The 27226-nt window shown below is 45.6% G+C and overlaps 1 protein-coding gene and 1 non-coding gene across 4 annotated transcripts; one reads left to right on the forward strand and one right to left on the reverse strand.

The window, feature by feature from the left end:
• CMPK2 (cytidine/uridine monophosphate kinase 2) lies at positions 1–27216 on the forward strand. 3 transcript variants are annotated; one of them, XR_010835656.1, is made up of 5 exons: positions 1–978; positions 2361–2475; positions 3416–3617; positions 10110–11368; positions 11416–13371. XR_010835656.1 is itself a non-coding variant. In XM_067008223.1 (5 exons), the coding sequence occupies exons 1-5, from the start codon at positions 304–306 to the stop codon at positions 27142–27144; spliced, it is 1254 nt and encodes a 417-aa protein (XP_066864324.1). In that variant the 5' UTR covers positions 1–303; the 3' UTR covers positions 27145–27216. The 3 variants fall into 3 exon arrangements, 2 of the variants coding, with proteins under 2 accessions (XP_066864324.1, XP_058935129.1); XM_067008223.1 differs by lacking the exon at positions 11416–13371 and adding an exon at positions 27117–27216 and having other exon boundaries at positions 10110–10343; XM_059079146.2 differs by lacking the exon at positions 11416–13371 and adding an exon at positions 13387–15098 and having other exon boundaries at positions 4–978; positions 10110–10343.
• Positions 18243–18349, reverse strand: LOC131766035 (U6 spliceosomal RNA). Its single transcript, XR_009338338.1, has one exon. It is a non-coding gene; the product is annotated as a U6 spliceosomal RNA (small nuclear RNA).
• Positions 27217–27226: the final 10 nt, after the last annotated feature.

A 27226-nucleotide genomic window follows, 5' to 3' on the forward strand; every position in this document is an offset into this window, starting at 1 on the left:
ACACATACACAGGCTCCGAGGAATTATTCAAACGGGACCTGGCATCGATCGCAGCGCGGGTCCCCATCTGCAGCAGCCTGCGGCCCGGCCCCTGCGGGCATCCCCTCCCGGCGGCTGCTTGCTCCCGGCACGACCTCGCGGCGAGGCGGGGACGGAAGCGGAGGCCGGGGAAGGCGCCCCATCCAGGGCCCCGCCCGCTTCCCGCCGCCGCCGCTGCCGCTTCGCTTTCGCTTTTCCCCGCGGCGCCGCCCGCCGAGTCCCGGGTTTCGTTTTCGACGCGCGGGGCGGGACCGGGAGGCGCCCATGGTCTTCGGCCGCCGCCCGCGCGCCCCACTGCTGCTCGCGCGCTTCTCGGGGCTGCGGCGCGGGGCCTGCGGTCGGGCCATGGCGCCGCCGCGCTGCTTCGCGCTGGAGCTGCCCGGCTGCACCCTGGCTCACTTCGCAGTGGGCGACGAGGCCTCGGGCGCGCGCCCCGACCCCGGCGTGGCCGCGCTCCTGGGCCCCCCGGGCCGCAGCTACTCTCTGAGCGTGCCGGTGGCCGGGGGCGCGGGCTGCGCGGCCCAGGTGCGCGCGGCCCGGCTGCACCAGCGCTTGCTGCACCAGCTGCGGCGCGGCGCCTTCCGGCGGTGCCAGCTGCGCCGCCTGCTGTGCTACCGCCCGGGCGGCGGGCCGGGGGGCCTGCAGCACGGCTTCCTTCTCCACGACCCCCGCGACAGCCCGGACACCCGGAGCGCGCTGCTGGCGCTGCTGGACGCCTGCCCGGAGGCCCCGCGCCCGCTCCTGGCCGAGTTCTCCGGCGACCCGCTCTGCCGGCTGTGGCAGCTCCCGTGGGAACGGCGGGACGGCCAGGGGTGGCGGCAGCTGGGCCGCGAGCGCGTCGTGCCCGTGCCGGAGCCCGCGCTGCACCCGGTGGTGCCGGACCTGCCTAGCTCCGGGGTCTTCCCCCGCCGGGAGGCCGCCCGCGCCGTTCTGGAGGCGGTAAGAGTTGGATCCCTCCCCAGCGCTCAGGGTGGATCCCCCAGGCCAGGGAAGCGGACACCGTGCGCGCTCCGTGGGGCTGGCCTGTCCAGACCTCCCTTTGCCAGGGAGTTGCTTTACTCCAGAACGCAAATCTGGCGGCGAAGGTCGCTGGGGTGCCAGCCTCTGTTTAGACACCGTGGCTCTTTCCAGATTCTTGCTCGCCAGGAACCCCCGACCCCATGGGGGAAACTGATATCCCAACAGGAGCGGTGCGGCTCCCGAGCTGGCGGTGCCCTAGGAGGGGGCGGGGGGGGGGCGCGCTGGGAACGGGGAAAGCAATGCCGTCTTGGAAGAGATGACCCTGTTCTGGGAGGTCGGGGAGTGGAGAAAGGGCATGAGCTTGGGGGTTGAAGAAACTTAGGTGAAGCCGTTGCTGCTTGCTTACTGGCTGCCACCCAGACACCCGGCTACTCCGTGTTGCTTTGTGCCTTTTCATCTGTAAAATACCGGCCGTGCGGTGTTAGGACAGGGAAACATCTGACACACAAGAGGTGCTCGGTGCGGGACAGCCAAGATTCTGCCTGAGCGCAGCCTGGGCAGGTCCCTAGGCTGGACTATGGGTCTTAGATACCTTGTATGAGCCTTGGGATCGTTTTCCGAGTGGTTAAGATTGCAGGACCTGGGTTTGAATCCAAACTCTGGCGTTTATTACCTGTGTTACTTTCAGTGAGTGTATTAAACATTCTTCTTTGCCTCGGTTTCCCTGCTCCGTAGATGGCGTTGATAACAGTAACACACTCACAGGGTTATCTTCAACGGTGGCCAGGTTAATACTGTGAAAGCACTTAGACTATTGCCTTGCTCAGAGTAAGCAGGTGAGAAGACAATACATGTCTGGGCCTCTCTGTAGAGGTGCTGTGAGTACACATGAGGTCTTGCACCGTGCAAAACCTGGAATCCCCCGGAGACCCTACCCGCTTGGCGATTGCAGTGCTTGGCTCTCTTCTGAGCCCGCAAGAGCTTAGGAAAGGACAGGATGCTGATTGCTTTCTTTGGAGCCTGCAGTGTGGCTGATTTCCCACATCTGTGACACACAGGGCCCGCGGTTCCACTCTCGGCCACGTGACACTGCTCTGCGATTATACATCTTTTCTGTCCTTCCTCCTCTGGGGGAAGCTGGTCAATGAGTCGCAGGCTGGGTGATCCTGACAGCTACAGCCTTTTTGAGCCTCAGCTACGCAGGACAAAATAAAGCAATCCAGCCCTTTCTCGGGTTCAAACACGGTGCCAAGCGTAGCTTATGCCTCATTAGCATTGTGTAGTCTTCTTCTCAGCAATTAGATATAGCTTCTGCCAAGGCCCCGTTGCTTTGCTGCTGATGCATGGACATTGTTTTACAGTGTACATCCTTCATTCCCGAAGCCCGGGCTGTGCTGGACCTGGTTGACCAGTGCCCAGAGCAGGTCCAGAAGGGAAAGTTCCCCGTTATTGTCATTGAAGGCCTAGATGCCACAGGTAAGAGAATATTACCTTCTGGTCACAGGCGGTGAGTTGTAGGAATAGACAATTCTTGACACACAAAACTTTATACAGGGTTCAATTCATAAGCCTCCTGTGAGCCTCTGTCGTGTGCCAGGCACGGAGCAAGGCTGGCCTGGGACACAAAGATGGATAACTTCTGTTATCCATCCCCGTAAGGTGGGGGGAGCCTCAGGTGCTCCGGTGGCCGTGGGAGGGCACTGGGTACAGCCTCGGTGTGAGAGGTGAGGGGCGGCCACGGTCCGGGAGACCTTGGAAGGATGGATCCTGGACGGGGCTTTCAGAAGGACAGGAGTTGGTGGGGCGAGGAAGGCGGGAGAGAGCCTCCAGACAGAAGAAACAGCAGGGTGAAGCTGGAGACCCGAACCGGCCTGGATTGTCCGGGAACTGCAAGCAGTTCAGAGGCCCCTGCGGAAACGAAGTGTGGAAGAACCAGGGAGTGGAGAGCAGAAGCCTTTGGAGCTGCCAAGTAGGCGTCAGAATACAGCGGACGTGCCCACACTTAGTCCAACACTCGACAGCAGGAAAAGGGTGGCTCCAAGGGTCACAGGGAATATACCCAAGGACAGGGTGGATCTGGGAGAACCGGAGGGTCGCGTGGGGTTCCCTGTGAGTCTCCTTTCTGTGTCAGGTGAGGCGTGACGGGTGGAGTGAGTTCCTGGAAGCTGATAGCAGAGGTTATCATTCGTTTGTAAACGAGATGACCATGTGTTTTTTTTCTTTCAAGCATTCTCACCCCAAACAGGAATCCTGAATTCCCAAGGGTTGGCAGCTTTTTGGAAAGAATTGTATTATTTAATCAACCCCTTCTGGTTACAGGTGGAAAGAATGTCTTTGCTCTGACATTAATGTTAACTTTTGGGAGTGACACCGTGGCCGTGGTTAAGATGTGCTGCATTTTGTATCCGACCTGCAGGTAAAACCACTGTGACCCGGTCAGTTTCAGATTCACTCAAGGCTGTTCTCTTGAAGTCACCGCCCTCGTGCATCAGCCAGTGGAGGAAAATCTTTGATGATGAACCAACTATCATTAGAAGAGCTTTTTACTCTTTGGGCAATTATATCGTGGCTTCTGAGATAGCTAAAGAATCCACCAAATCGCCTGTGATTGTAGACAGGTGGGTATAAAGATGCGTTGAATTCGGCATTTTCTTCCTAACATATGAGTAGTGTGTGTGTGTGTGTGTGTGTGTGTGTGTGTGTGTGTGTGTGTGTGTACATATACATGCAAGTACACGATAGTGTTTAAGACAATGTGTATTATGATAATAACGGGAGTAATGTCTATGATTTATTAATCACTTACACCATTGGCTGGCATTTTGCTAAAGACATTATACATACTATACTAACATCTGGAACAACTTCTACATGGGTTCTAGAATTACTGATGAGAAACACAGGTCTTAGAAAAGTTAAGTAACTTGCCAAAATGACAGAGCTAGAAATAGCATATGGGGGATATTAACAAAAGTCTCTGCTTCACAGATCAAGCTTTCAGTGGTTCACCTGCTTATTGGCTTATTCAACAAACATATATTGGGCGTCTACCACGCGCCAAAGACTATTCTCAGTTTAGAGGATTCGGTGGTAAAGGAGCTAGGCAGTGCCCTGCTTTCATGGAGCAAACATTCTGTTGAAGGAGAAGGGTAATAATCAAGCATATAGATACAGAAGGTAATATCAGAGAGTGATAAATACCATAAAGAGGAGAGGTCGAGGTCGTGTGGTGGAGGATGGCTAACCCCCACTAGATGTGACTTAGGAAGGCCTGCGTGAGGCGGGGTACCAGTGGTCTGAGCTCTGAATAACCGAAGAGACCCACCTGAAAATCCTGGAGTAAAAGCTCTGTGGAAGAGGGGTCAGCAAGGGCGAAGTGTAGAGACGGGAAGATACGAACACATCCCAGGGCTAGAAACAGGCCATCGTGAGGAAAACATGTGAACAAGGGGCTGCTTTCTGGATGGATAAAAAGGCAGAGACAGGGCAGCAGGGTCTGTGGCGGTGATAAAGAGTGTGGATTTTATTCTGAGTGCGGTGGGGGGGGCCTTTGGGAGGTTTCAGATAATGGAGTGACAGAAGCTGAGTTATATTTTGAAATTCCATATATAAGAAATAGCTTAAAAGTGCTACAAAAATGGACAAAGGGAATGGCAGGCAAGTCCTACTAGGAATGGAAATCCAAACGACGACGAGAGCCAGTTTTACTCTCATCAGGTTGGGGAGAACTCATTAGAAAAGTCTGATAGCCAGAGTTGGAGATGATGTTGTTGACCGAAACTCACACGGTGCTAGGGGGAGTGGGCACCTGTAGGGTGACCTGGGGAGCAATTTGAGAAGATTGCTTCCACGTCCTGGAGAAATACAGAGTTTGTTTCTGCTTTGTTCATAATATTGAAAAACTTGAAAAACCAAAGGCATCAGCAGAAGAAAGGGTAAATTAATACTGGCATATATTTATAAAACGGAGCACCGAACAGCCACATGCACTCGTAGGATGCATCGGTGTACCTAAGTTACAAAACTATAATTTCAAATGAAGGAAATCAACTTGCGGAAAGATGTTCAGTAGAACGCCTGCAAAGTAATACAAAACATTAATGCCACAAAAGGGATGGAAAGATGTTGAACGCCAAATTTAGGAGAGGGCTGTCCCCTGGGAAAGAGAGAGAAATGCAGCTGATGGCGGGTAGTAAAGGGCTTCAGCTGCAGCTGAATTCGTCCTTCACATTACTCCAGTGTACACCTTGCTCTTGCTGCAATTTTACTTATTTCTGGAAAGATGCGCAGTTGCATTGAAGTCTGACAAGTGTTCAGGGAAGAGCACTGATTATAAATGGAAATCTCGAGGAATTTTCAAAAGCGAACACGTTCAAGTACAGCCTGCACCCAGATGGTGACTTAGAACCTTACGCCACCCTGTAAATTCCTTCTCTCCCAGTCACGACCCATCCTTCCACCGGTGGAAACCACGACCCTGACTCCATCACCATAGATTAGTTCTGCTTGTTCTTTTTCTTTTTTTTTTGGCGGTATGTGGGCCTCTCACTGTCGTGGCCTCTCCCGCTGCGGAGCACAGACTCCGGACGCGCAGGCTCAGCGGCCACGGCTCACGGGCCCAGCTGCTCCGCGGCACGTGGGATCCTCCCGGACCGGGGCACGAACCCGCGTCCCCTGCGTCGGCAGGCGGACTCTCGACCACTGCGCCACCAGGGAAGCGCTCTGCTTGTTCTTGAACTGTCTCTACAGGCAGATAGACGTTGACTGCTATCTGCATCTGCCTTCCTTCACGCCACCTGTGAGAATTGTCCCTGTTGCCGTGACCATCCTTTTACACAACTCTGGTGCCCATGTGCGTTACCAAACCAGGTTCGACGTTCCCCAAGCCAAACACTGAGACTCTAGTTTGCAGCAGAGAAAGGGTTCATTCCTAAGGCCGCCGAGCAAGGAGACGGCAGAACACATCTCAAATCTGCCTTCCCCAAAGCGAGGGGCTTGATATTTATGGGATGAAGAAACAGAGTGGTCTGAGGCGTGGGAAGCCTGGGGAAAGGTGACTGCACCTAAGAAACGGTGTGTGGGGTTGGGGAAGATGAAAACCGTAAAAATTAGTTTAGAGGGCCTCTGCTGTCATCTAAGCTCTAATATGCCAGTGGGAGCTCTTGACCTTGGGGACAGCAAGACAGCGATTTCTAAGTTGGCAAAAGTTACAAGGAATCCTCGACAAGGGTAAGACATTGCTTTCGTTTGTGGGACTTCTTCACCTGTGGGGTGTTTTCAACCCCCCTATTGTTAAAGTCCTTGGATTTATCATATTGATACATTTTGTTGTTGTTGTTAGTCTGTCTTTATTTCAAGGAGATAGACTAGGCTTTTCCTAATAAAGTGTGACTTCATAAGGCACATTACTTACTAAGATGTCCAAAAATTCTGGAGCGGTACTGGCTTCTGCACGTAGGTAGACACTTATTCTCTGCATTCTGTTTCCTAATCTGTGCAGTGATGATATCCTTTATCCCTTCCCTGCTGACCAGAATTTGAAAAAGAATAGATACATGTATACGTATAACTGAATCACCATGCTGTACACCTGAAACTAACACAACGTTATTAATCAACTCTGCTCCCATACAGAATAAAAATGAAAAGACTTGTGAATATCCAGGGAGTTGATGCAGGTGGACGTGCCTTGAAAACAGCAAACTGCTATAAAAATATGAAGCATTATTATATAAGTGATGTATAATGTGTCAACAAATTGCATTTGATTTGAACTAATGTGGTTTCCCTGATGGCAGGAATGGAGAATACTAAATAATGAGTCTGAAATTGATGGCCAGAGGGTATGATTATTTAAAGTGAGCAGCAGTGTTGCCGGTGAGAGAACTCTGGCTTTGCAAAACAGGGCTCCCATTCTTCCCCGATTTTTTTTCTTTATGTCTGTAAATTGTCTGCAATTTTGTTTCTTTAAAGAGATAATGCTAGATCACCTTGTCAGATGAGAAGAAAAGAGCAGTTATTTGTTGTCTGGATGGGTTTTGTTCATGTTTAAAGATGTTAAGGAAATCCATTTTAGACAGCACCATCATCTAGCTGAAAAAAGAAGGGAGACGGAGTAATTTTTTTGATGGTGACTGCGGTTAAGGTTGGCAACTTAATCACCCTCATTACCTTTAAAAATCTATTCTTGCTGATGGTTTTTCTACAATGAAGAAGGCTTTTTACATTTAGATGATATCAGCCTCTGTATTCATAGCTAAGTATTTAATTCAGTGAACACCGAGCATGTGCAAAGTGCAGTGCAAATTGTAGTTTTGTTGCCAAGAAGAAAACCTGGACCTGCTTGGGTTTATTCAGCTTGGGAGACAAGATGTATCTGGTGGAGAAGGTGAAAATACAAGTTTGTAAGTGATTGAAAGTTTGGTAAGGGCTTCCCTGGTGGTGCAGTGGTTGAGAGTCCGCCTGCCGATTCAGGGGACACGGGTTCGTGCCCCGGTCCGGGAAGATCCCACGTGCCGCGGAGCGGCTGGGCCCGTGAGCCGCGGCCGCTGAGCCTGTGCGTCCGCAACGCAGCGGGAGAGGCCACAGCAGTGAGAGGCCCGCGTACCACAAAAAAAAAAAAAAAAAAAAAAAAAAAGGTCTGGTTAGTGATACATAGGAATGGCCTCAGGCAGAATTCAAGGCGCTAGCAGCTACACTGGCCATGCTTTTGGAGGTAGAAAAGGGCTTTGAAGAATGAATGATATTAGAATTGATCCGCCCCCAAATTAATTTTTTACCTTTGTTCTTTTCAGTATTCTCTGTATTGTATTATAATTTGAAATGATGCGGCTTTAGTGTCCAATAAGAATTAAATATTGCTTTATAATGACAGTGTGATACATTTCTTTTTTGAATTTTATTTTATTTTTTTATACAGCAGGTTCTTATGAGTTATCCATTTTATACATATTAGTGTATATATGTCAATCGCAATCTCCCGATTCAAGTGTGATACATTTTTAAAGAGCACTGGACTACTGTTGTAAAAACTATGGGAGGAAAACAAAGCTTTCATGATTTTCATTTTCCAGAAGAGGAATTTGAGACTTACCAATGTACACAAAGCAAGTAGGTGGCAGAGAGTAAAACAATACACAACTTGGATAACGCTCTGCATTTATTTTGTAGATAAAGGACCAGTATGTCCTTTTCACTGTGAAAAGTAGTTCCAATCTAAAGTGATTAAGAATTTAAGATTTTAAAACAGTACAGGCAGTAAATTGAAAATACAGACAAGGATGGGGCCGTGGGTGCCTCTCGACATTGGGATGTTTATAATTGTTTCATAAATGTTTTTGTAGGTGGTAGTCCTTTGGTACAGGATTTGGAGTTTTGCATCTCGTCACTTAAAATTGGAATATGACATGAACAGGGCAAGAGTATAATAAACGAGGCCAATCAATAAAATAACTAACTCATTTATTCCTACGTCCAAAAAACATTACTAGTTGCATACCTATTGTGTGCCAGATGCTGGTTTCAGATTTTGGAATACAGAGATGACTAAAAAATGAATTATCTAATGGAGGAGATGAAAGAGAGAAACTTGTACACAACTGGCTCTAATTTAGAATAAGTCCTTCAGTAGAGCTGAGTGTAAAGGGCATTGAGAGCCCAGAGGAGGAAACAGTGAATTCTGCTGGGGACTTCCTCTGCATGGCGTACAGAAGGAAGAGGAGGCACTTCGCTGCCTGAGACCCTCACTCCAGCTCGAGGAAAAGCGTGAAGACAGACCCCCATGAAAGAGCGCGCCTGCGTCCACACTGGGAAGATGTTTGTGTCTTAGATGGAGGCTGAGTGTTTTCTGGCAGGTGGTAGAAAGCCATTGGGCTTTATGAAAGAGTGGACTGATTTGATTTTCTTTGATGGTTGTGATTTTCTTTTCCTCTCCTCAAAGCATTTTTTAAGATCGGCCGGTCAAGAGTGACTGCCGTCACTGAGGGAGGACATTCACAGAGTTTCAGAGATTTTATCTGGGTTTATTTCTCTTCCTGATCCATACAGTCGAGCAATTAGATGACTAGAGAGCTGGGAAAGACAAAGGCCTCCTATCCAGGGTTCCTAGAATGTAGATTTCATCAGCAAGTCCAATTTTTAAAGTTTTTTATTTATTTATTTTTCAAATTGAAGTCAGTTGACAAGGTTGTGTTAATTTTTGCTGTACAGCAAAGTGATGCAGTTATGCAAATATATATTTACATTCTTTTTTTATATTCTTTTCCATTATGGTTTATCACAGGATATTGAATATAGTTCCCTGTGCTATACAGTAGGATCTTGTTGTTTATCTACCCTATATATAATAGTTTGCATCTGCTAATCCCAAACTCCCACTCCATCCCTCCCCAACTCCGCCCCCTTGGCAACCACTAGTCAGTTCTCTGTGTCTGTTTCTGTTTCATAGGTAGGTTCATTTGTGTCATATTTTAGATTCCACGTATAAGTGATATTGTATGGTATTTGTCTTTCTCTTTCTGAGTTACTTCACTTAGTATGATCATCTCTAGTTGCATCCATGTTGCTGCAAATGGCATTATTTCATTCTTTTTTATGGCTGAGTAGTATTCCATTGTATATATGTACTACATCTTCTTTATCCACTCCTCTGTTGGACATTTAGGTTGTTTCCGTGTCTTGTCAGCAAGTTCAGTTTTAAAACATTGTAGGAACTGAATGGGCCTGCAGATTTTTGTTTGGCCAAGATACAGCATTAAATACCAGTGGACTACCGAGCAAATCTACCATCCCGTGCCAACCTGCCATCACAAAAGAAAGCATCCTGCAAGGCCAAGGCAGCAGAGTAATCTCACAATACATGCAGTTTTAACTGAGTAAATGGAGCTCTGGGTGGTGTGCACTGGATTCTTATCGTGGTTGTTGATTTTAACTTATTTTTACATTTTATAAATACTTTAAAAATACGATTTAGTTTTACCTCTTTAATGTGTACTGTACTAGGACAAGTTCAGCAGAGCCATCCCTGGTTTCAACGTCCTGAGCAGCTGGTTTTCAGGTGCTCCCTTGATTTCCTCTGAGGACGGGGAACTCACTACCGCTTTCCTTCTCAGGTACTGGCACAGCACGGCCACCTACGCCATAGCCACTGAGGTAAGCGGGGGCCTCCAGCACCTGCCTCCTGCCCATCACCCTATATACCAGTGGCCCAGGGACCTGCTCAAACCCGACCTGGTCCTGCTGCTTACCGTGAGTCCCGAGGAGAGGATGCAGAGGATCGAGGGCCGGGGCATGGAGAGGACCAAGGAGGAGGCTGAACTGGAGGCCAGCAGCATATTTCGTCAGAAGTAGGTGTCCCGATGCCATGTGAGGGGCAGGGGTCCCTGGCTGTGGCGACGATCCAGAAACAGCACTGACTCTGGTAAAGTGGAGGACGTGACACGGTTCCCATTTTCCAAACCTGAGAGGCAGTGTCCTCCAAGTTCCATTCACTCCTTTCAATGGGATTGTTCCATGGGACCAGTGCGTGGTGGTTTTGTAGCCACAGGCTATCTGACTGGGGATCAGACCTCCTTCCTAGTCTTTCTAGTCCTGGCTGTACCGGCACCAGCGTGAACCTGAGTGAGACAGTACACCTTTCTGGGTCATCGTAACAGAATGGGCACGAGCTCTGTCTGACCGCCTCACGGTGACTTTTACCTGTTAGGGGCTCACTGTGGCTCAGGCATTTTACTTCTGATGGCTCTGTAACCCTTGCAAGGACAATGCTAGCTGTACTTCACAGTTTATAAAGCTGAGGCTCAGGATTAAGGGATTTGTCTACAACTCCCGTATCTCCTAAGTGGCAGGACTGGGGTTAAACTCGAGACCTTTCTGACTTTAAGGCAGTGCTTTCATTTTCATGAGGAAGCTGTGAACGCAATGGCTGGAGTGTCGGCACCACCTTACTTCTGCCTGGCTGACTAAATCACCTCGGTAGGACTGGTGTGAAAAGCCAGAACAGAATTGTTTATGTAAATAAACAATGATAGCACTGTTACCCTAACTTAATGCTGTTATAACCTGAATAATCAACCACTCAGCTGTGTGCAGAGAAACCATGTCAGAGAATTGACTGGTTGGTATCAGCTCAGTTAAACTTCACGACAGACTTGCAAGGAAGGCATTGTTTCCGTCCTCGCTTCACAGATGAGGAAGCCGAGGCACAGGTGGGAAAGAAATGTGGCGTGTTCTCCTAGCTGGTAGGCGGTGAGGCAGAGCTATGGCCCCAGACCATTGCCGACTAAAAAAATATTCACAGCCTAAAAGTTGAGAGGTATGTTTTATTTGGCGGGAAGTTTTAGGACATCAAGCGCGGGAGGCAGCATCTCAAGTAACCCTGAGAGAACTGCTGCTCCGAGGAGGTGACAGGAGAGCTAGGACATATAAGAGTTTCGCAACAAAGGACAGATAGTCTGAACGTCAAAAGATTATTGTTAATTAAAGAAAACCAGATAAGTCAAGTTAAGGAATTTAGCGTTTTTCTGTGTATGGGAAGATGCAAGAGTCTGGGGTCACTGAGATCATTCCTTTGATGTGCAGCTCAGCTACCTGGGGCCAGCGTCCTGGGTTTTCACATCCTGAGTTTCCTCGGTGGCTGCAGTCCGGTGGCTGCTAGATGGCGGGTATTCTTTGTTTCCTTCCCCAGTTCCCTCAGGGCTCACCGGCTCACTGTAGGAGGTGGCTGCCATCGCTGATGACTGGGACATCCTTAGTTTACTGATAATGGCAGGAAATATTCCGTTTCTCACCATCTACTCTGAGCACTTTAAAAAAAAATTTTTACTGGAGTAGAGTTGATTAACGATGTTGTGCTAGTTTCTGCTGTACAGCAAACCGAATCAGTTATACATATACATATATCTTTTTTAGATTCTCTTCCCATATAGGTCATTACAGAGCATTGAGTAGAGTTCCCTGTGCTTTACAATAGGCTCTTATTAATTATCTGTTTTATATATAGTAGTGTGTATATGTCACTCCCAATCTCCCAGTTTATCCCTCCCACCCCTTACCCACTGGTAACTATAAGTTTCTTTTCTACATCTGTGAGTCTATTTCTGTTTTGTAAATGGGTTCATTTGTACCATTTTTTTTTAGGTTCCACATAGAAGCGATATCATGTGGTATTTGTCTTTCTCTCTCTGACTTAGCTCACTCAGTGTAATAATCTCTAGGTCCATCCATGTCGCTGCAAATGGCATTATTTCGTTCTTTTATGTGGCTGAGTCCGGGTGCTTGTTTTAACCGCAAAGCTCTAGAGCTTTGGTCATATAATCTGAAACCGTGCACCTCAGATTGGGATTTGAACCCAAGAGGCCGGGACTCGAACCTGGCCAAAACCTGGCTTCAGGACTTAATGAAGCTCAGGTTCTTGATGTCTCAGCACAGAAAGAATTCAGTAACAGACAAAGTGATAGGTAAGAAGTGGATTTATTTAGAGAGAAACACACTCCACAGTCAAACTGTGGGCCATCTCAGAAGGCGAGAAAGGTACCAGGATATGGGGTTGTCAGTTTTTATAGGGGTGGGTAATTTCATAGGCTAATGAGTGGGAGGAGTATTCCACCTATTTCAGGAGGGGGCGGGGATTTCCAGGAGCTGGGCCACCACCCACTTTTTGATCCTTATGGTAGACTTTGGAACTGTCATGGCGCCTATGGGTGTGTCATTTAGCCTGCTGGTTTGTCACAGTGAGCGTATACCAAGGTCTAGTGGAAGTTGACCTGTCTGCCATCTCGGGCCCACTGGGTTCTAATCAGTTTATGTCATGTCTTCGGGCGATGTCATTCTTTCAAAGGCTGTGCCCTGCCCAATTCCCTCCTGTTTCAAATCAGCCCCAGCTATTCTGTACACACCAGGGAAGGAGAGGTAGAATTCTAGTGCAATTGTGGAAGACTCCTAAGTGAAAACAATGTATATGCCAAGGACCTCTGGGTTGTGTGAAATCCTTCAGGGCACAGACTCTTGAGAAATTTGCCATTGGGCAACTCAGTTCATCTCTTTGAGCCTTTGCTCCTTTCTCTGCAAAATGGGGCTGGATGACATTGATTCTCCTCCTGCAGTTACTCTGAATATGAAATGAGAAGACCATGCAAGATGCTACTGCTTGACAGATAAAAGGTTTTGAGTAAATGCAAGCTATTAAACATTATTATTAATTTCTCATTTATTAAACTAAATGTATCAAATGTCTCCTGTATGCCAAGCGAGTTGCCTGGGGGGGCGGAAGTGCGATAAACCAGATGGGGACCTGGCTTCACGCTGTCTGTGTTATGGTAGGAAAATAACATTTGTGTAAAGAGCCGTGTTAACAAATGGGCCGACTCTTTTCCTTCTGCCTGTCTCCAGGGTAGAAGTGTCCTACCAGCGGATGGAGAACCCTGGCTGCCACATGGTTGATGCCAGCCCTTCAAGAGAAAAGGTCGTCCAGATGGTGTTAAGCGAGATCCAAAATAACTGCAATTAATTGTAGTTCCTCTGGGCCAGGAGACACATTTTACCAGATTTGATGTTGTTTGACACGTCTAAGCCCACGACTGGTTATGCAGTTTTCCCAGATTGCAGTTGCATGAGCTTGTCGTGTGGCAGAGGGTGGGACATTTCGATTTTACCTAAACCCCTGTTCTCACTTCTGCCCGATGGACCCATCGGGACTGAGACTGGGCACATCCGGTGAGAGACGCATCGGGACGGAGACTCCTCTGGGCACATCCGGTGAGAGACGGTGATTGCTTTCTGCCAAGTATAATAAACGTTTTCTTGGAACAGATTTTCAACTACACCCCTACCAAATCCTTCCAAGGTTTGTCTCCCCTTGAAAGCATGAGGTGGACAGAAGCAACCAAGAAGACCATCCGGATCAACAGAAAGGAGCTCCTCCAGCCTCTCCTACGCCTGCACTGCCGGCTCCCGGGTGAGATCCTGAGGATGTGCTCGGAGCTGGTTTCCTCCCAGTCCAGCCACACTCCGTCTTTGTGAGCTCAGCCCCGATTCTTAGAGCCAACCACTCCCGAAGAACACGTCTGTGTGTCCCGGCTGTCGGAAGACCCTCCCACAGGCCCATCTTGTGGGAGGGGGGACACTGACCAAGAAGGCATCTGACTTGTGTCTGAGGCTTACATCCCCTGAGAGGCCAACCCAAGATGCTCTGAATACAAATACACCAACAGTCCTTGGATTCTATTCTGCTTATTTACTTCCCTCTGAAAACATGGCTTTGGTTAGAATGAGTGTTTTGCCCTGAAGTAGATGCATTAAACTTAGCGAATCCAGCAATGTACTTATACTGCTGTTTATGTCTTGTTTGTCCTCAGTGTAGGGGCTGTGCTTTACTAATCAGAATTGAAGCCAAGAAGCTGAACGCAGTGCTTGTTGTGTATTTTCATCAGACAGGTTTAATTTATCTTACTGAGTAAGCACAGTGTATCCTGGAATGGGATTTCTCAGTGAATTATCTTGCCCTTGAATGTCTTAAGATTACACATGAAATCAGCGTTGAGATCTGTTTGGCTAGGAAAAAAAGAGCTGAGAAAAGAGGAAACAATAGTTATGGGGCCTTGGATGAGTCACTTAGCATCATGTAGTTTGATCTAAAAAGTGATAGCGGTTCTTCATTTGTCTTAAGGAGTTGACTGAACCAGGTGATTACTTAAAATTCCTTCCAGTTCTAAGATAGATTGAATCTGTGAATTATTTTAGGGGCATGTCTCAAGAAGACATTTCCCCAAAATAATTACATTTATGGCATTCACAGGTTCATCACATGGACTCTTAAATTATAATAAAGTTTATGTTAACTCTACCGTATTATTTTTGAAAACAACTATAGGTAGTTTATACGTAATATATGTACATATGTAAAGATGTAATTTCAGTTGAAAATATTTTTTAAAGCTGATAAATTGCGTTTGGTTTCTTTAAGATGTGATAGCTAATTACGCTATTGGTGTTATTCACTTTAAACATTTTGAAAAGTTTATGCTGGCAGCCTAGAAACACAAACATTTAATGCTTTCTTTATGTCTCTTGCTGATGAATAAACTTGCTGTGATTTTCTAACCTATGCTGTTGTCACAGTGTGTGTTGGTTTTTCTGAAGGGGTTCCCCCAAAGAGGCTTCTGTACAGGAGGAGATTTGGGGTTAAAGAAGTGAAAAGGTGTGAATTTGTGGTCAAAGTGCTTTCAGAGGAAGAGGAGGGCATTTTTGTTTTGTCGTCGTTTCAAGAAAGCGCAATTCCTTCCTCATTGCTGGTATTAAAGGGATTTTCTTCCCGAACCCAGTAAGAAATAATTCTTTATCCACTTGCGCTCTCTATACACTGTAATAGGTATAAGATTACTGAGTATGAGAGCAGACAGCGCCTCCTACCCAGAAACCGAGGACAAGGCATCATTTGCTTGGCTTTGTTTCATGACGAGGTTTGTTTCTGTTCCTGTAATAGACCTTTAGTGTCCCAAATATTTATTGTTCATCTTTTCCACAGCAGTGGAACTTTGAGCCCAACACGTGGCTGCCAAGAATTATGAGTACATTTCCAAGGCTCCCTTAGAGTTGGAGTGACCAAGTGACCACTTACAGGTTCTTCCTGTAAGCAGAAGGGACATCAGGAATGTCAGGGGGAGGGTGTCCCTCTCTCCTTTTCACCTGATTGGCATTCAGCGATGGTGGTGAGGCATTTGGGGACCGAGTGATGAGGGTGACACTCTGCAGGTGGACAATGGGGACGGCCTTCACTAGGAAAAGTCGAGAAGGAATATGGGTATGGAAGTGTCTGGAGTTCCATCCTAGAGGGCGTGTCCACCTGGGGACACAGCTTCTGCACAAAGCTCGATTTCCACCTTCTGCATTTGCTTCCCCTTTCAGTGGCGGGTGTCTGGGTTTTTTGCTCATTTTGTTTGTTCCGTTTTCTACAGTAGAATCCCCCTTTTGGCTGACTCTTCTCTCTGTGAAATGTCTCTCTTTTCTAGAAGCAGTTGTGAAGCATCTTAAAAATGTTCAGACCCCGGTGTCTTTTGGGAATATATACCGAGGAAATGATCAGTGATGCACGTAGAAATGCTTTATCGTATCTGCATAAGGTACTTCATAATGTGCCGACAGATACACCTTGTTTTGTCGCCCTTTGCCTTACTGAGCTTCACAGTACAGTTATTTACAAACTGAAAGTTGGAGGCAACCCTGCGTTGAGCAAATCCATCGGCACCATTTTTCCCACAGAATTTGCTCACTTTGGGTCTCTATGTCACGTTTTGGTAATTCTCACAGTACGTCAGACTTTTTCATTATTATTCTATTTGTTTTGGTGATCTTGGAGGTTATTACTGTCGTTGTTTTGGGATGCCACAAACCACACACCCACGTAAGACAGTGAACTTAATCAGTAAATGTTGTGTCTGATGTGATTACTCTGACCACTGGCCTTTCCCTCATCTCCCTCCCTTTCCTTGGGCCTCCCTATTGCCTGAGACACAAAATTATTGAAATTAGGCCAATTAATAACCTTGCAATGGCCTCTAAGTGTTCAAGTGCAAGGAAGAGTTGCACGTCTCTCGCTTTAAGTCAAAATTTAGAAAGGATTAAGCTTAGTGAGGAAGCCATGTCAAAAGGCCAAGATAGGTCAAAAACTAGGCCTCTTGTACCAAACAGCCAAGTTGTGAATGCAACAAAAGAAAAGTTCTTGAAGGAAATTAAAAGTGCTACTCCAGTGAACACATGAAGGAGAAGAAAGCAAAACAGCTGTCTTGCCGATACAGAGACGGTGTGAGGGGTCTGGATGGAAGATCAAACCAGCCACAACATTCCGTTGAACCAAAGCCTAATCCAGGGCAAGGCCCTAACGCTCTTCAATTCTATGAAGGCTGAAAGAGACGAGGAAGCTGCAGAAGAACATTTTTAAAGTTAGCAGAGGTTGGTTCATGAGGTTTAAGGAAAGAAGCCATGTCTCCATAACAGCAAAGTGCAAAGTGAAGCAGCAAGTGCTGATGTAGAAGCTGCAGCAAGTTATCCAGAAGATCTAACTAAGATAATTAATGACAGTGGCTGTATGAAACAACAGATCTTCAATGTAGATGAAACAGCCTTATATTGAAAGAAGATGCCATCTAGGACTTTCATAGCTGGAGAGGAGAAGTCAATGCCTGGCTTCAAAACTCCAAAGGACAGGCTGACTCTTTTTAGGGGCTAATGCAGTTGGTGACTTGAAGTTGAAGCCAATATTCATTTACCATGCTGAAAATCCCAGGACCCTTAAGAATTATGCTGAATCTACTCTGCCTGTGCTCTGTAAATGGAACAACAAAGCCTAGATAACAGATCATCTGTTTACCGAATATTTTAAGCCTACTGTTGAGATCTACTACTCAGGAAAAAAAAAAAATCTTTCAAAATATTACTGCTGGGAATTCCCTGGCAGTCCAGTGGTTAAGACTCAGTGCTTTCACTGCTGTGGGCCCAGGTTCAGTCCCTGGTCGGGGAACTATGATCCCACAAGCCACGTGGCTTGGCCCCAAAAATAAAAATAAAATAAAATTTCTGCTCATTAACAGTAAGTCTGGTTATCCAAAGAGCTCTGATGGAGCTGTACAATGAGATAAATGTTGTTGTCATGCATGCTAGCACAACATCCGTTCTGCAGCCCATGGATCAAAGGAGACTTTCAAGTCTTATTATTTATTTTTTAACATCTTTATTAGAGTATAATTGCTTTACAATGGTGTGTTAGTTTCTGCTTTATAACAAAGTGAATCAGTTATACATATACACATGTTCCCATTTCTCTTCCCTCTTGCGTCTCCCTCCATCCCACCCTCCCTATCGTACCCCTCTAGGTGGTCACAAAGCGCCCGAGCTGATCTCCCTGTGCTATGCGGCTGCTTCCCATTAGCTATCTGTTTTACATTCAGTACTGTATATATGTCCATGCTGCTCTCTCACTTTGTCCCAGCTTACCCTTCCCCCTCCCCGTATCCTCAAGTCCACTCTCTAGTAGGTCTGTGTCTTTATTCCCGTCTTGCCCCTAGGTTCTTCATGACCATTTTTAGTTTTAGATTCCATATATATGTGTTAGCATACGGTATTTGTTTTTCTCCTTCTGACTTACTTCACTCTGTATGACAGACTCTAGGTCCATCCACCTCACTACAAATAACTCAGTTTCGTTTCTTTTTATGGCTGAGGAATATTCCATTGTATATACATGCCACATCAAAAATATGGAACGCTTCACGAATTTGCGTGTCATCCTTGCGCAGGGGCCATGCTAATCTTCTCTGTGCCGTTCCAATTTTAGTATATGTGCTGCCAAAGCGAGCACAAGTCTTATTATTTAAGGAATACATTTCATAAGGCTATAGCTGCCATAGACAGTGATTTCTCTGATGGATCTGGGCAAAGTAAACTGAAAACCTTCTGGAAAGAACTCACCATTCTCGATGCCATTAAGGACATTCGTGAGTAACGGGAAGAAAAGCCAAAATATCCACATTCGCAGGAGTTTGGAAGAAGTTGATTCCAACCCGCATGGATGTCTGTGAGGGGTTTAGAACTTCAGGGGAGGAAGCATCTTAGGATGTGGTGGAAACAGCATGAGGACTAGAATTAGAAGTGGGGCCTGAGGATGGGACAGAATTGCTGCCATCTCATTGTAAAACTTGAATGGATGAAGAGCTACTTCTATTGGTGGGCAAAGAAAGTGGTTTTTCGAGATGGATTCTACTGGTGAAGACGCTGTGAAGACTGTCGAAACTACAGCAAAGGATTTAGAATATTCCATGAACTTAGCTGAGAAAGCAGTGGCAGCGTTGGAGAGCATTGACTCCAATCTTGAAAGAAGTTCTATTGTGGGTATAATGCTATTGAACAGAATTGCATGCTACAGAGAAATGGTTCATGAAAGGAAGAGTCAATCCATGCAGCAAACTTCATTCTTGTCTCATTTTAAGACATTTCTGCAGCCACCCCAGCCTTCAGCAAACACCACCCTGATCAGTCAGCACCACCAACATGGAGGTAGGACCCTCCACCAGCAAAAAATTAGACTCGCTGAAGGCTCAGATGAGGGTTAGCATTTTTAGCAATAAAGCTCTTTAAAATTAAGGTCTGTATATTGCTCTTTCAGACAGACTTCTACTGCACACTTAACAAACTACAGTATAGTGTAAACATACTTTTATATGCACTGGGAAACCAAACAATTTATGTGACTGGCTTTATTGTGATACTCTTTTTTGAGTCTGCAATATCTCCGAGATGTGCGTGTATGCATAATGTGTGCTTAGGTATAACATGTACTGATTAAATACATTTGGGTAAATCCTTTTAATGAAATGCAACCAGAATGCACCTGAGAAGGTGTAAGTTATCAAAAATACTTTTCTCGCGCTTCCCTGGTGGCGCAGTGGTTGAGAGTCCGCCTGCCGATGCGGGGGACGCGGGTTCGTGCCCCGGTCCGGGAAGATCCCACGTGCCGCGGAGCGGCTGGGCCCGTGAGCCGTGGCCGCTGAGCCTGCGCGTCCGGAGCCTGTGCTCCACGACAGGAGAGGCCACAGCAGAGAGGCCTGCACACCGCAAAAAAAAAGAAAAGAAAAAAACAAACAACTTTTCTCTCAGTGACAGCCAGTGATTTAAATTTCAGCAACAACTGAGGATATAGCTAAAACCCTTTTAACCAGCACAAGTTTGGCTGATTCAGAATGGAAACTCCATGTAGAGCAAAAGTATATGGCTTCAGGTATGCTGGGAGACGGACGGGGTCTTTTATGCCTTTGGTTTGTTTCACATTCAACCTGTTCTTTTCCTTTTTTTTTTTTTTTAACGTCTTTATTGGAGTATAATTGCTTTACAGTGGTGTGTTAGTTTCTGCTGTATCACAAAGTGAATCAACTATACATATACATATGTCCCCATATCCCCTCTCTCTTGCGTCTCCCTCTCACCCTCCCTATCCCACCCCGCTAGACGGTCACAAAGCACCAAGCTGATCTCCCTGTGCTATGCGGCTGCTTCCCACTAGCTATCCACCCTGGATGGACCTGGAGTCTGTCATACAGAGTGAAGTAAGTCAGAAGGAGAAAAACAAATACCGTATGCTAACACATATATATGGAATCTAAAAAAAAAAAAAAAATGTCATGAAGAACCTAGGGGTAGGACGGGAATAAAACACAGACTTACTAGAGCATGGACTTGAGGATATGGGGAGGGGGAAGGGTAAACTGTTCTTTTTCTTTGAATTTAGAACGCAGCGGTCAGGCACTAAACTATGCCTCACATGGGCACATATATCCACTAGCAGACTCATTTAATCTTCAGGCTTCTGTAAATGCAGCTTTGTTCATATACTTATTTTCTTAGTATGAACAGGGAGAGGAAAAATCGATGTTGGCCTTTTTTTTTCCCCCCAGGAAGGTTTTTTTTTTTTCTTTTTCTCTCACTTTAAAAGCATAGGAATTTCAGGAAATTCATTCAGCCTACAGCTGCGATCTACAACTAGGAAGAAACACTGTCCCTTTATATTGCCTATAAATACTCTGGTCTTTCTCACGAGCAGCCTAACTGGTCAGTAGACACAAAAATATTTAGTCCTATCAGGTTTAAACCTTAATATCATTCGATCTTTTAACAGGCCCTTTAGGTAATGCATGCTTTTTTAGAGAGAAGATCAGGATCTCAGATTTCTCCGGCTTCAAAGGCCACGCTGGCCTCTCCCCAGAATGGCATCTGCCTGGGGCCAAAAGTGTCATTTAGGCAACATCGGGGCTGAGGGGAGAATGGGTCTATGGTCACATTATCCTCTCTCTAAGTGGACGTGGATTGCCCCGCCCACGTAGGCAATTGAAATTTGTTTCTTGTGGCTGTTTCTGTCGAGCTCCGCCTCGGCTTGGGTCTCCTTGGTGCTGGGATCTCTTGAGTGTCTGTCTTCCATGCAGGCCCACCCACAGTCCCCCTGCAGCTCTAGTTTCACGGGCACTGGACCCACTCCACCTCCCGCCGCCTGGGGCCACATACTCTGAGGGCGTATTCAGATGTCCGGGAACTGAGAACAGTCAAGAAAGTAGATGTTAAGACTTCCTTTGCTTAATCATTCTACCCAGTCTGGTGTAACCTGACCTCGTTGCAGGGTGGTGCAGAGGACCTCAAAACGGAGATGGATGCTGTCCATGTTCCCCTCACTGAGCTGTGGCTCCGTGTTAAAGCCTGGAGACAGGAAACTGGGGGACACACACCTCACCATCTCACACTTCAGTTTTTTCCCCTTAGGAAGCAAACAGAATCTTCCATCTGCCCACGGGGTTCTGAATTTCACCACAGCGCACTTGGATGTGGGTCTGTTTTCATCCATTTTCACTGGGCCCTTGATGGGTCCTTTCAGTCTGGTAACTCAAGTCCTTGAATTCTTGGAAATTTTCTTGGCTTGTTTTTTTGTTTTGTTTTGTTTTGTTTTTTTTTCGGTATGCGGGCCTCTCACCGCTGTGGCCTCTCCCGCCGCGGAGCACAGGCTCCGGACGCACAGGCCCAGCGGCCACGGCTCACGGGCCCAGCCGCTCCGCGGCACGTGGGATCTTCCCGGACCAGGGCACGAACCCGTGTCTCCTGCATCGGCAGGCGGACTCCCAACCACTGCGCCACCAGGGAAGCCCTTGGTTTGTTTTTTTGATGAATTCCACTCCTCACTTTTTTTCTTCTCTCTCTTTCTGTATTGTCTGCTATTCAGATGTTGGACATATTGGACGGGTTTCCTAATTTTCTTGTCTTTTCTCTCACATATTTCCTTTTTACACCTTTACTACATTTTATAATATTTTTTCAACTTTGTGTTTTCAACTTGTTTTTCAACTCTTTTACGAAGACTTTCATGTCTGCTCTCAAGTTTCTAAGTTCTAAGAGCTTCTGCTCTCTCCCATTTTTTCTTTCCTCCTTTCTTTCTCTTCTTATCTAGATATTCTTTTTCAAATAATATCTTTTCCTCTTTATTGGATGCAGTGTCTTTACTTACTATTCTGAGATTTTAGTGATGGCTTTGTTTAAAGTTCCTCATGCATAATGTCCATTTCCTCTAAGGTGAATTTTTATTTATTTGTTTTTGTGGAATTTTTAAAATTAAAGTTTAGTTGATTTACAATGTTTCAGGTGTACAGCAAAGTGATTCAGTCATATATATGTATATGTGTGTGTGTGTATATATATATATATATATATATATATATATATATATATATATATATTCTTTTTCAGATTCTTTTCCGCTCTAGGTGATTACAGATATTGAGTAGAGTTCCCTGTGCTATACAGTAGGTCCTTGTTGGTTTTCTATTTTATATATAGTAGTGTGTATCTGTTAATCCCAAACTCCGGATTTATCCCTCCCCCCTTCCCCTTCAGTAACCATAAATTTGTCTTCAATGTCTTTGAGTCTATTTCTGTTTTGTAAATAAGTTCATTGCATCATTTTTTAAAGATTCCACATATAAGTGATATCACATGGTATTCGTCTTTCTCTGACTTACTTTCCTTAGTAATGCCCGACCCTAGGAGCAACTGTGTTGCCGCAGATGACATTATTTCATTCTTTTTCATGGCTGAGTAATATTCCATTGTCTATAGAGACCACATCTTCTTTATCCATGCATCTGTTGATGGGCGTTTAGGTTGCTGTGTTTGTTTTATTTGCACCTTCCAGGTAGGATGCTTGGCAGTGGCTCATGGATGATGTGGACGATTAGCTACACGTGACTGGTGTGTAGATTTAGATCTCATTGAGCAAAGCTGTCATCTTCTGAATTACTGCTGTAGACATCCAGCCGACCTCCTTAGTGATAGTCCTTTACCTTGTTCACTCTTTAGGGTGTGTAGACCTTATTACAGCTCTTACTCAGGAAAGAGGACCAACCAGGGCTCTGGTCGGATTGGCTAGCAGGCTGAATGGAGCCAGCACAGTGCTGATTTTATCTTGAAGAAAAAATAACTTTTCAGCACAGTGATTTTGAGACGACTGAATGTGAGTGCCTTTGAAGTCACAGCCTCTCCAGCTGTGTCACTCGATTCTTCTCCAACTGTCTGGAAGAGAAACACAAGGAGGGTGAGAAGCTCCATGTAAGCAGCTCACTGTTCCGATGGGGAGGTGGACACGCACGCACACCATTGTCGGCGCACTTTCTGTGGCTGGAGGAGGTGTTTAGGACAAGTCAGGGTGCAATGTACTTTGCCTGGGGAGTTGAGAAAGGTTTCAGAGAGATGGAATCAGAAGATACATAAAACAAGTACCTACATGTAAACTGGGTTGAGATGGACATTTCTTGCCCCAAAGCCCTGTCTTTAGCTCTCCTGCCTTAGGGCTTGCTTCACTTGTCCTGTTCAGTGACTGCTTTGACTCAGTAATTTTCATTAAGTGAACTGATTTTAACATTCTTGGGAGCATAAATTAAATACAAAATATCTACATTGGACCCTTGTATTTCATTGGCAGACCCTGGGTGGGTCTAAATCTACTTTGCAGGCTTTCATTGTTAATCTTGGATTTTTTTAAACAAGTAAAATATTTAAGACATTTGTGTGGGACAGCACTGTAGCAAATCGTGTTTGGTTCGACCCCATATTAGGACTCAGTCATGCTAGCTCTTTTTCTGTTTTGTTTGATGAAAACAAATCGATTTCGTTTAGAGTAAGTACATCGCATTTCCACTAGAGGGAGGAGAAGTGCTAATTTTAAACACTGAGGGAGGAGCTGTTCTTTTTTCCGAGATAATCACTCCCCTTGTTACACACAAACTGTGCTTGGAAAAACAATTGTGGTTCCTTTCTTTTTTCTTTCCTTTCATTTTTATTTAAATGTCTGCTCTAATGGGAGAACAAAGGACAAACCGTGGAACATTTCTAGGTCAAAGTAGCAAGTATTGAAAAGTGGCTAATTTCTGGCTTCAAGAATTCTAAACACAGCCCTGGGGTCAGAAACGTTTTCAAAAGAAGACCTTAGTGATTGGAGAACTCCATCTCTTTCTTTAATAGTTCTGGAAAATGAGGCCCGGAGAGAGACCTGCCCTGCCGAGGGTTGGAGAATTTGCTAGTAGCAGATGCAAAAATAGACATGTTGCCCAGTTCTTTTTCTAGTACTCTTTATAATGCAGTAGATTTGGTCAGCATATCTGATGCCATAAATATTATAGACACATACCTACATATATGTTTTGTACATGTATATGTATGCATATATTTTCCTCACTCTGATGTTTATGATTTGAGATCTGGCATTAAGAAATATTCTGGGGCTTTTATGTGTCCTTGTTTACTTGCTCTTAAAACCTCCCCATACCCCAACTCCCCTCCTTGTATTACTCTAGATGCAAAAAGCAGTGCTTATGTCGGGTGTGGCTAATGGATTCAGCATGGTCCCAGAGCTGGTAATTACGGACCAATCACCAAAATACCATGGTTTAAAAAACACACTATAAACTTTCCTGTGAAGTCTCCAAAATTTTTATTAACATGCATGACATTAGTGGCTGTACTTATTTTGCCATAATTGAGGGTGTGTCCCGTTTCTCTAGAATAATAAGGCATTTGAGGGAGTGCTCATATTTCACTTCTGGCTGAACCCGGTCTGTAAGCTCTTACAAACATAATGCATTTTGTGCTCATCTTTGAGGTAGGAAAGATTATTTTCCGAGTTTTAACTGAAAAAAAAAAAAACCATACACACCCCCCACATTTTCTATTCTGAAGTTTTAAAAAAAAAAAAAAAAAAAAAAGCAAGGCCATTAACCAATGAGTACTTTTTGAAGCCATAAAAGATTTTTCAACGTTTTCTCTAGTCAGAACTTTCAAGAAGGCGTTTTCCCCTTACCCCGGAATGGTCTGACTAGCAGTTCTGGTCTATTTCTACCCGAGGAGAGCTTCATTAAAAGTGAGCGTTAGGCTTACGGTTGGGGAATGTGGAGATGCATGTATAAAAACAGTGGTCATTCCTTTTTTTTTTCCCCTTCCATTTTTATTGAGATATAATTGACACACAGCGCTGTGTGTGTTTAAAGTATACAGCATAATGATTTGACTTAATACATCATGAAATGATTATCACAAGAAGTTTAGTGAACGTCCATTATCTCTCTTTTTAAAATTAATTTATTTATTACTTATGTTTTGGCTGCGTTGGGTGTTCATTGCTGTGCGTGGGCTTTTCTCTAGTTGTGGCGAGCGGGGGCTACTCTTCTTTGTGGTGCGCGGGCTTCTCATTGCGGTGGCTTCTCTTGTTGCGGAGCACGGGCTCTAGGTGCGCAGGCTTCAGTAGTTGTGGCACGCGGGCTCAGTAGTTGTGCTCGCGGGCTCCAGAGCGCAGGCTCAGTAGTTGTGACGTGCGGGCTTAGTTGCTCCGCGGCCTGTGGGATCTTCCCGGACCAGGGCTCGAACCCGCGTCCCCTGCATCGGCAGGCGGATTCTTAACCACTGCGCCACCAGGGAAGCCCCATCCATCATCTCTTATAGATATAAAATTAAATAAATAGAAAAATGTTTTTCCTTGTGATGAGAGCTGCTAGGATTTGCTCTCCGGACAACTTTCATTTATAACGTACAGAAGTGTTTATTATATTTATCGTGTTGCATGTCACATCCCTAGTGCTTACGTATCTTACAGCTGGGAGTTTGTACCTTTTTACCACTTTTATCCTATTCCCCTCCCCCCTCCCCCACCTCTGGTAACCACACATCTGATGGTGGCCACTCTTTTAATGAAAAGATGTCTCAACTTCCACTTTGATGTGCATAAATATAAGTGAAGTAATGAGTGAAAGCACTTCTGGCTGTAAGCGGTCGTAGGTGTCACTCCCAACTGGGTGGATCTGTGACCCTGCGTAAGTTAACTCTCTCTGTTTGCAAAGCAAAACCATCAGGCTGGACGAGGACCAAGGGCCCTCCACTTCCAGTGGCCATAGTTTCCTAATTGCATAATGAATGGAATTCACTTATGACCCTAAATCCCTTATAATTTTTAACAGGATTGTAACACAGGGTTTGTTGTTTTTATACCATTTTGTTACTGTTTTAATAACTCGGGAAAGCCTGGTGTTGGTATGTAATGTGTTACATTGTGTGTTGGCTCCCACAAAACGTCTAGGTAAATTAGTCTTCTGTAAAAAGTTACCTTTAGGGCTTCCCTGGTGGCGCAGTGGTTGAGAATCCGCCTGCCGATGCAGGAGACACGGGTTCGTGCCCCGGTCCGGGAAGATCCCACATGCCGCGGAGCAACTAAGCCCGTGAGCCATGGCCGCTAGGCCTGCGCGTCCGGAGCCTGTGCTCCGCAACGGGAGAGGCCACAACAGTGAGAGGCCCGCATACCGCAAAAAAAAAAAAAAAAAAAAAAAAAAAAAAAAAAAAAGTTACCTTTAAATTCCTTAGAGGAGTCTAGTGTGACTTACAGTGTGACGAACGAGGGTGCAGCTGTCACTCCCGCTCAGTGGAACCTGTTTTCCTCCTAAGAACTGGCGGTAACCTCGACCCTGGTGTTTCTGCTGACACTCTGCTGCCCCCTATAGTCTGCTCTTTGTGCAGCACCCAGTGTGATCCTTAAAAGTCACCTTGTTCATCACACTCAGGGGTCTTCCTTTAAGTCTCTTTTTGGTATTTCTCCTAAAAGGCCTTCCACATTACTTGATCTGAAATACCTTTCATCATCCTCTTCCGCTCAGCGCTAACTCATGACTACCTGTGTCTCTCCATGTCTGTGTCCGTGCTTGTGTGTTTGTCTACACCTATCACATTTATATCCATACCCATAACTATATATCTGTACTCATAATAACCATATGTCTATCTATGTCCACGTCCACACTTATAGCTATATCTCTGTCTATAGTATGTGCGTGTTTATCTGTACTTCTGCACTAGAATATGCCCTCTACGAAGGCAGAGGCTTTCTTTTTCTTATTGCTTTAATCCCAGGGCCTGGCATATAACAGATGCAAAAGAAGTATTTGTCAAACCGAGGAACAAATCTCCCGGTTGTCAGGATTTGGGTTTTGGCTTTTATTAGCTCTATGGACAAGTTACTTAACTTCAGTGTGACTTTATTTTCTCATTTCTCCATCAAGGACGTCATCATTTCCCTCAAAGATCTGACGTGAGAATGAAATGAGAAGATACAAGGAAGAGGAGCTGCCGGTCCTGGCCCAGAAAAGGCACCAAGTTAAGGTTAATTCCC

This window comes from Kogia breviceps, chromosome 11 (assembly GCF_026419965.1).
Source record: "Kogia breviceps isolate mKogBre1 chromosome 11, mKogBre1 haplotype 1, whole genome shotgun sequence".
Taxonomy (NCBI): domain Eukaryota; kingdom Metazoa; phylum Chordata; class Mammalia; order Artiodactyla; family Physeteridae; genus Kogia; species Kogia breviceps.

What these genes read in the sequence shown, in the direction of transcription:
- CMPK2 (XM_059079146.2), top strand. Translation starts at nt 304, where the DNA reads ATGGTCTTCGGCCGCCGCCCGCGCGCCCCACTGCTGCTCGCGCGCTTC. An exon ending in CCCGCGCCGTTCTGGAGGCG is followed by an intron (nt 979 to 2,360) that starts GTAAGAGTTGGA and finishes ATTGTTTTACAG; the next exon opens with TGTACATCCTTCATTCCCGA. An exon ending in TGAAGGCCTAGATGCCACAG is followed by an intron (nt 2,476 to 3,415) that starts GTAAGAGAATAT and finishes TCCGACCTGCAG; the next exon opens with GTAAAACCACTGTGACCCGG.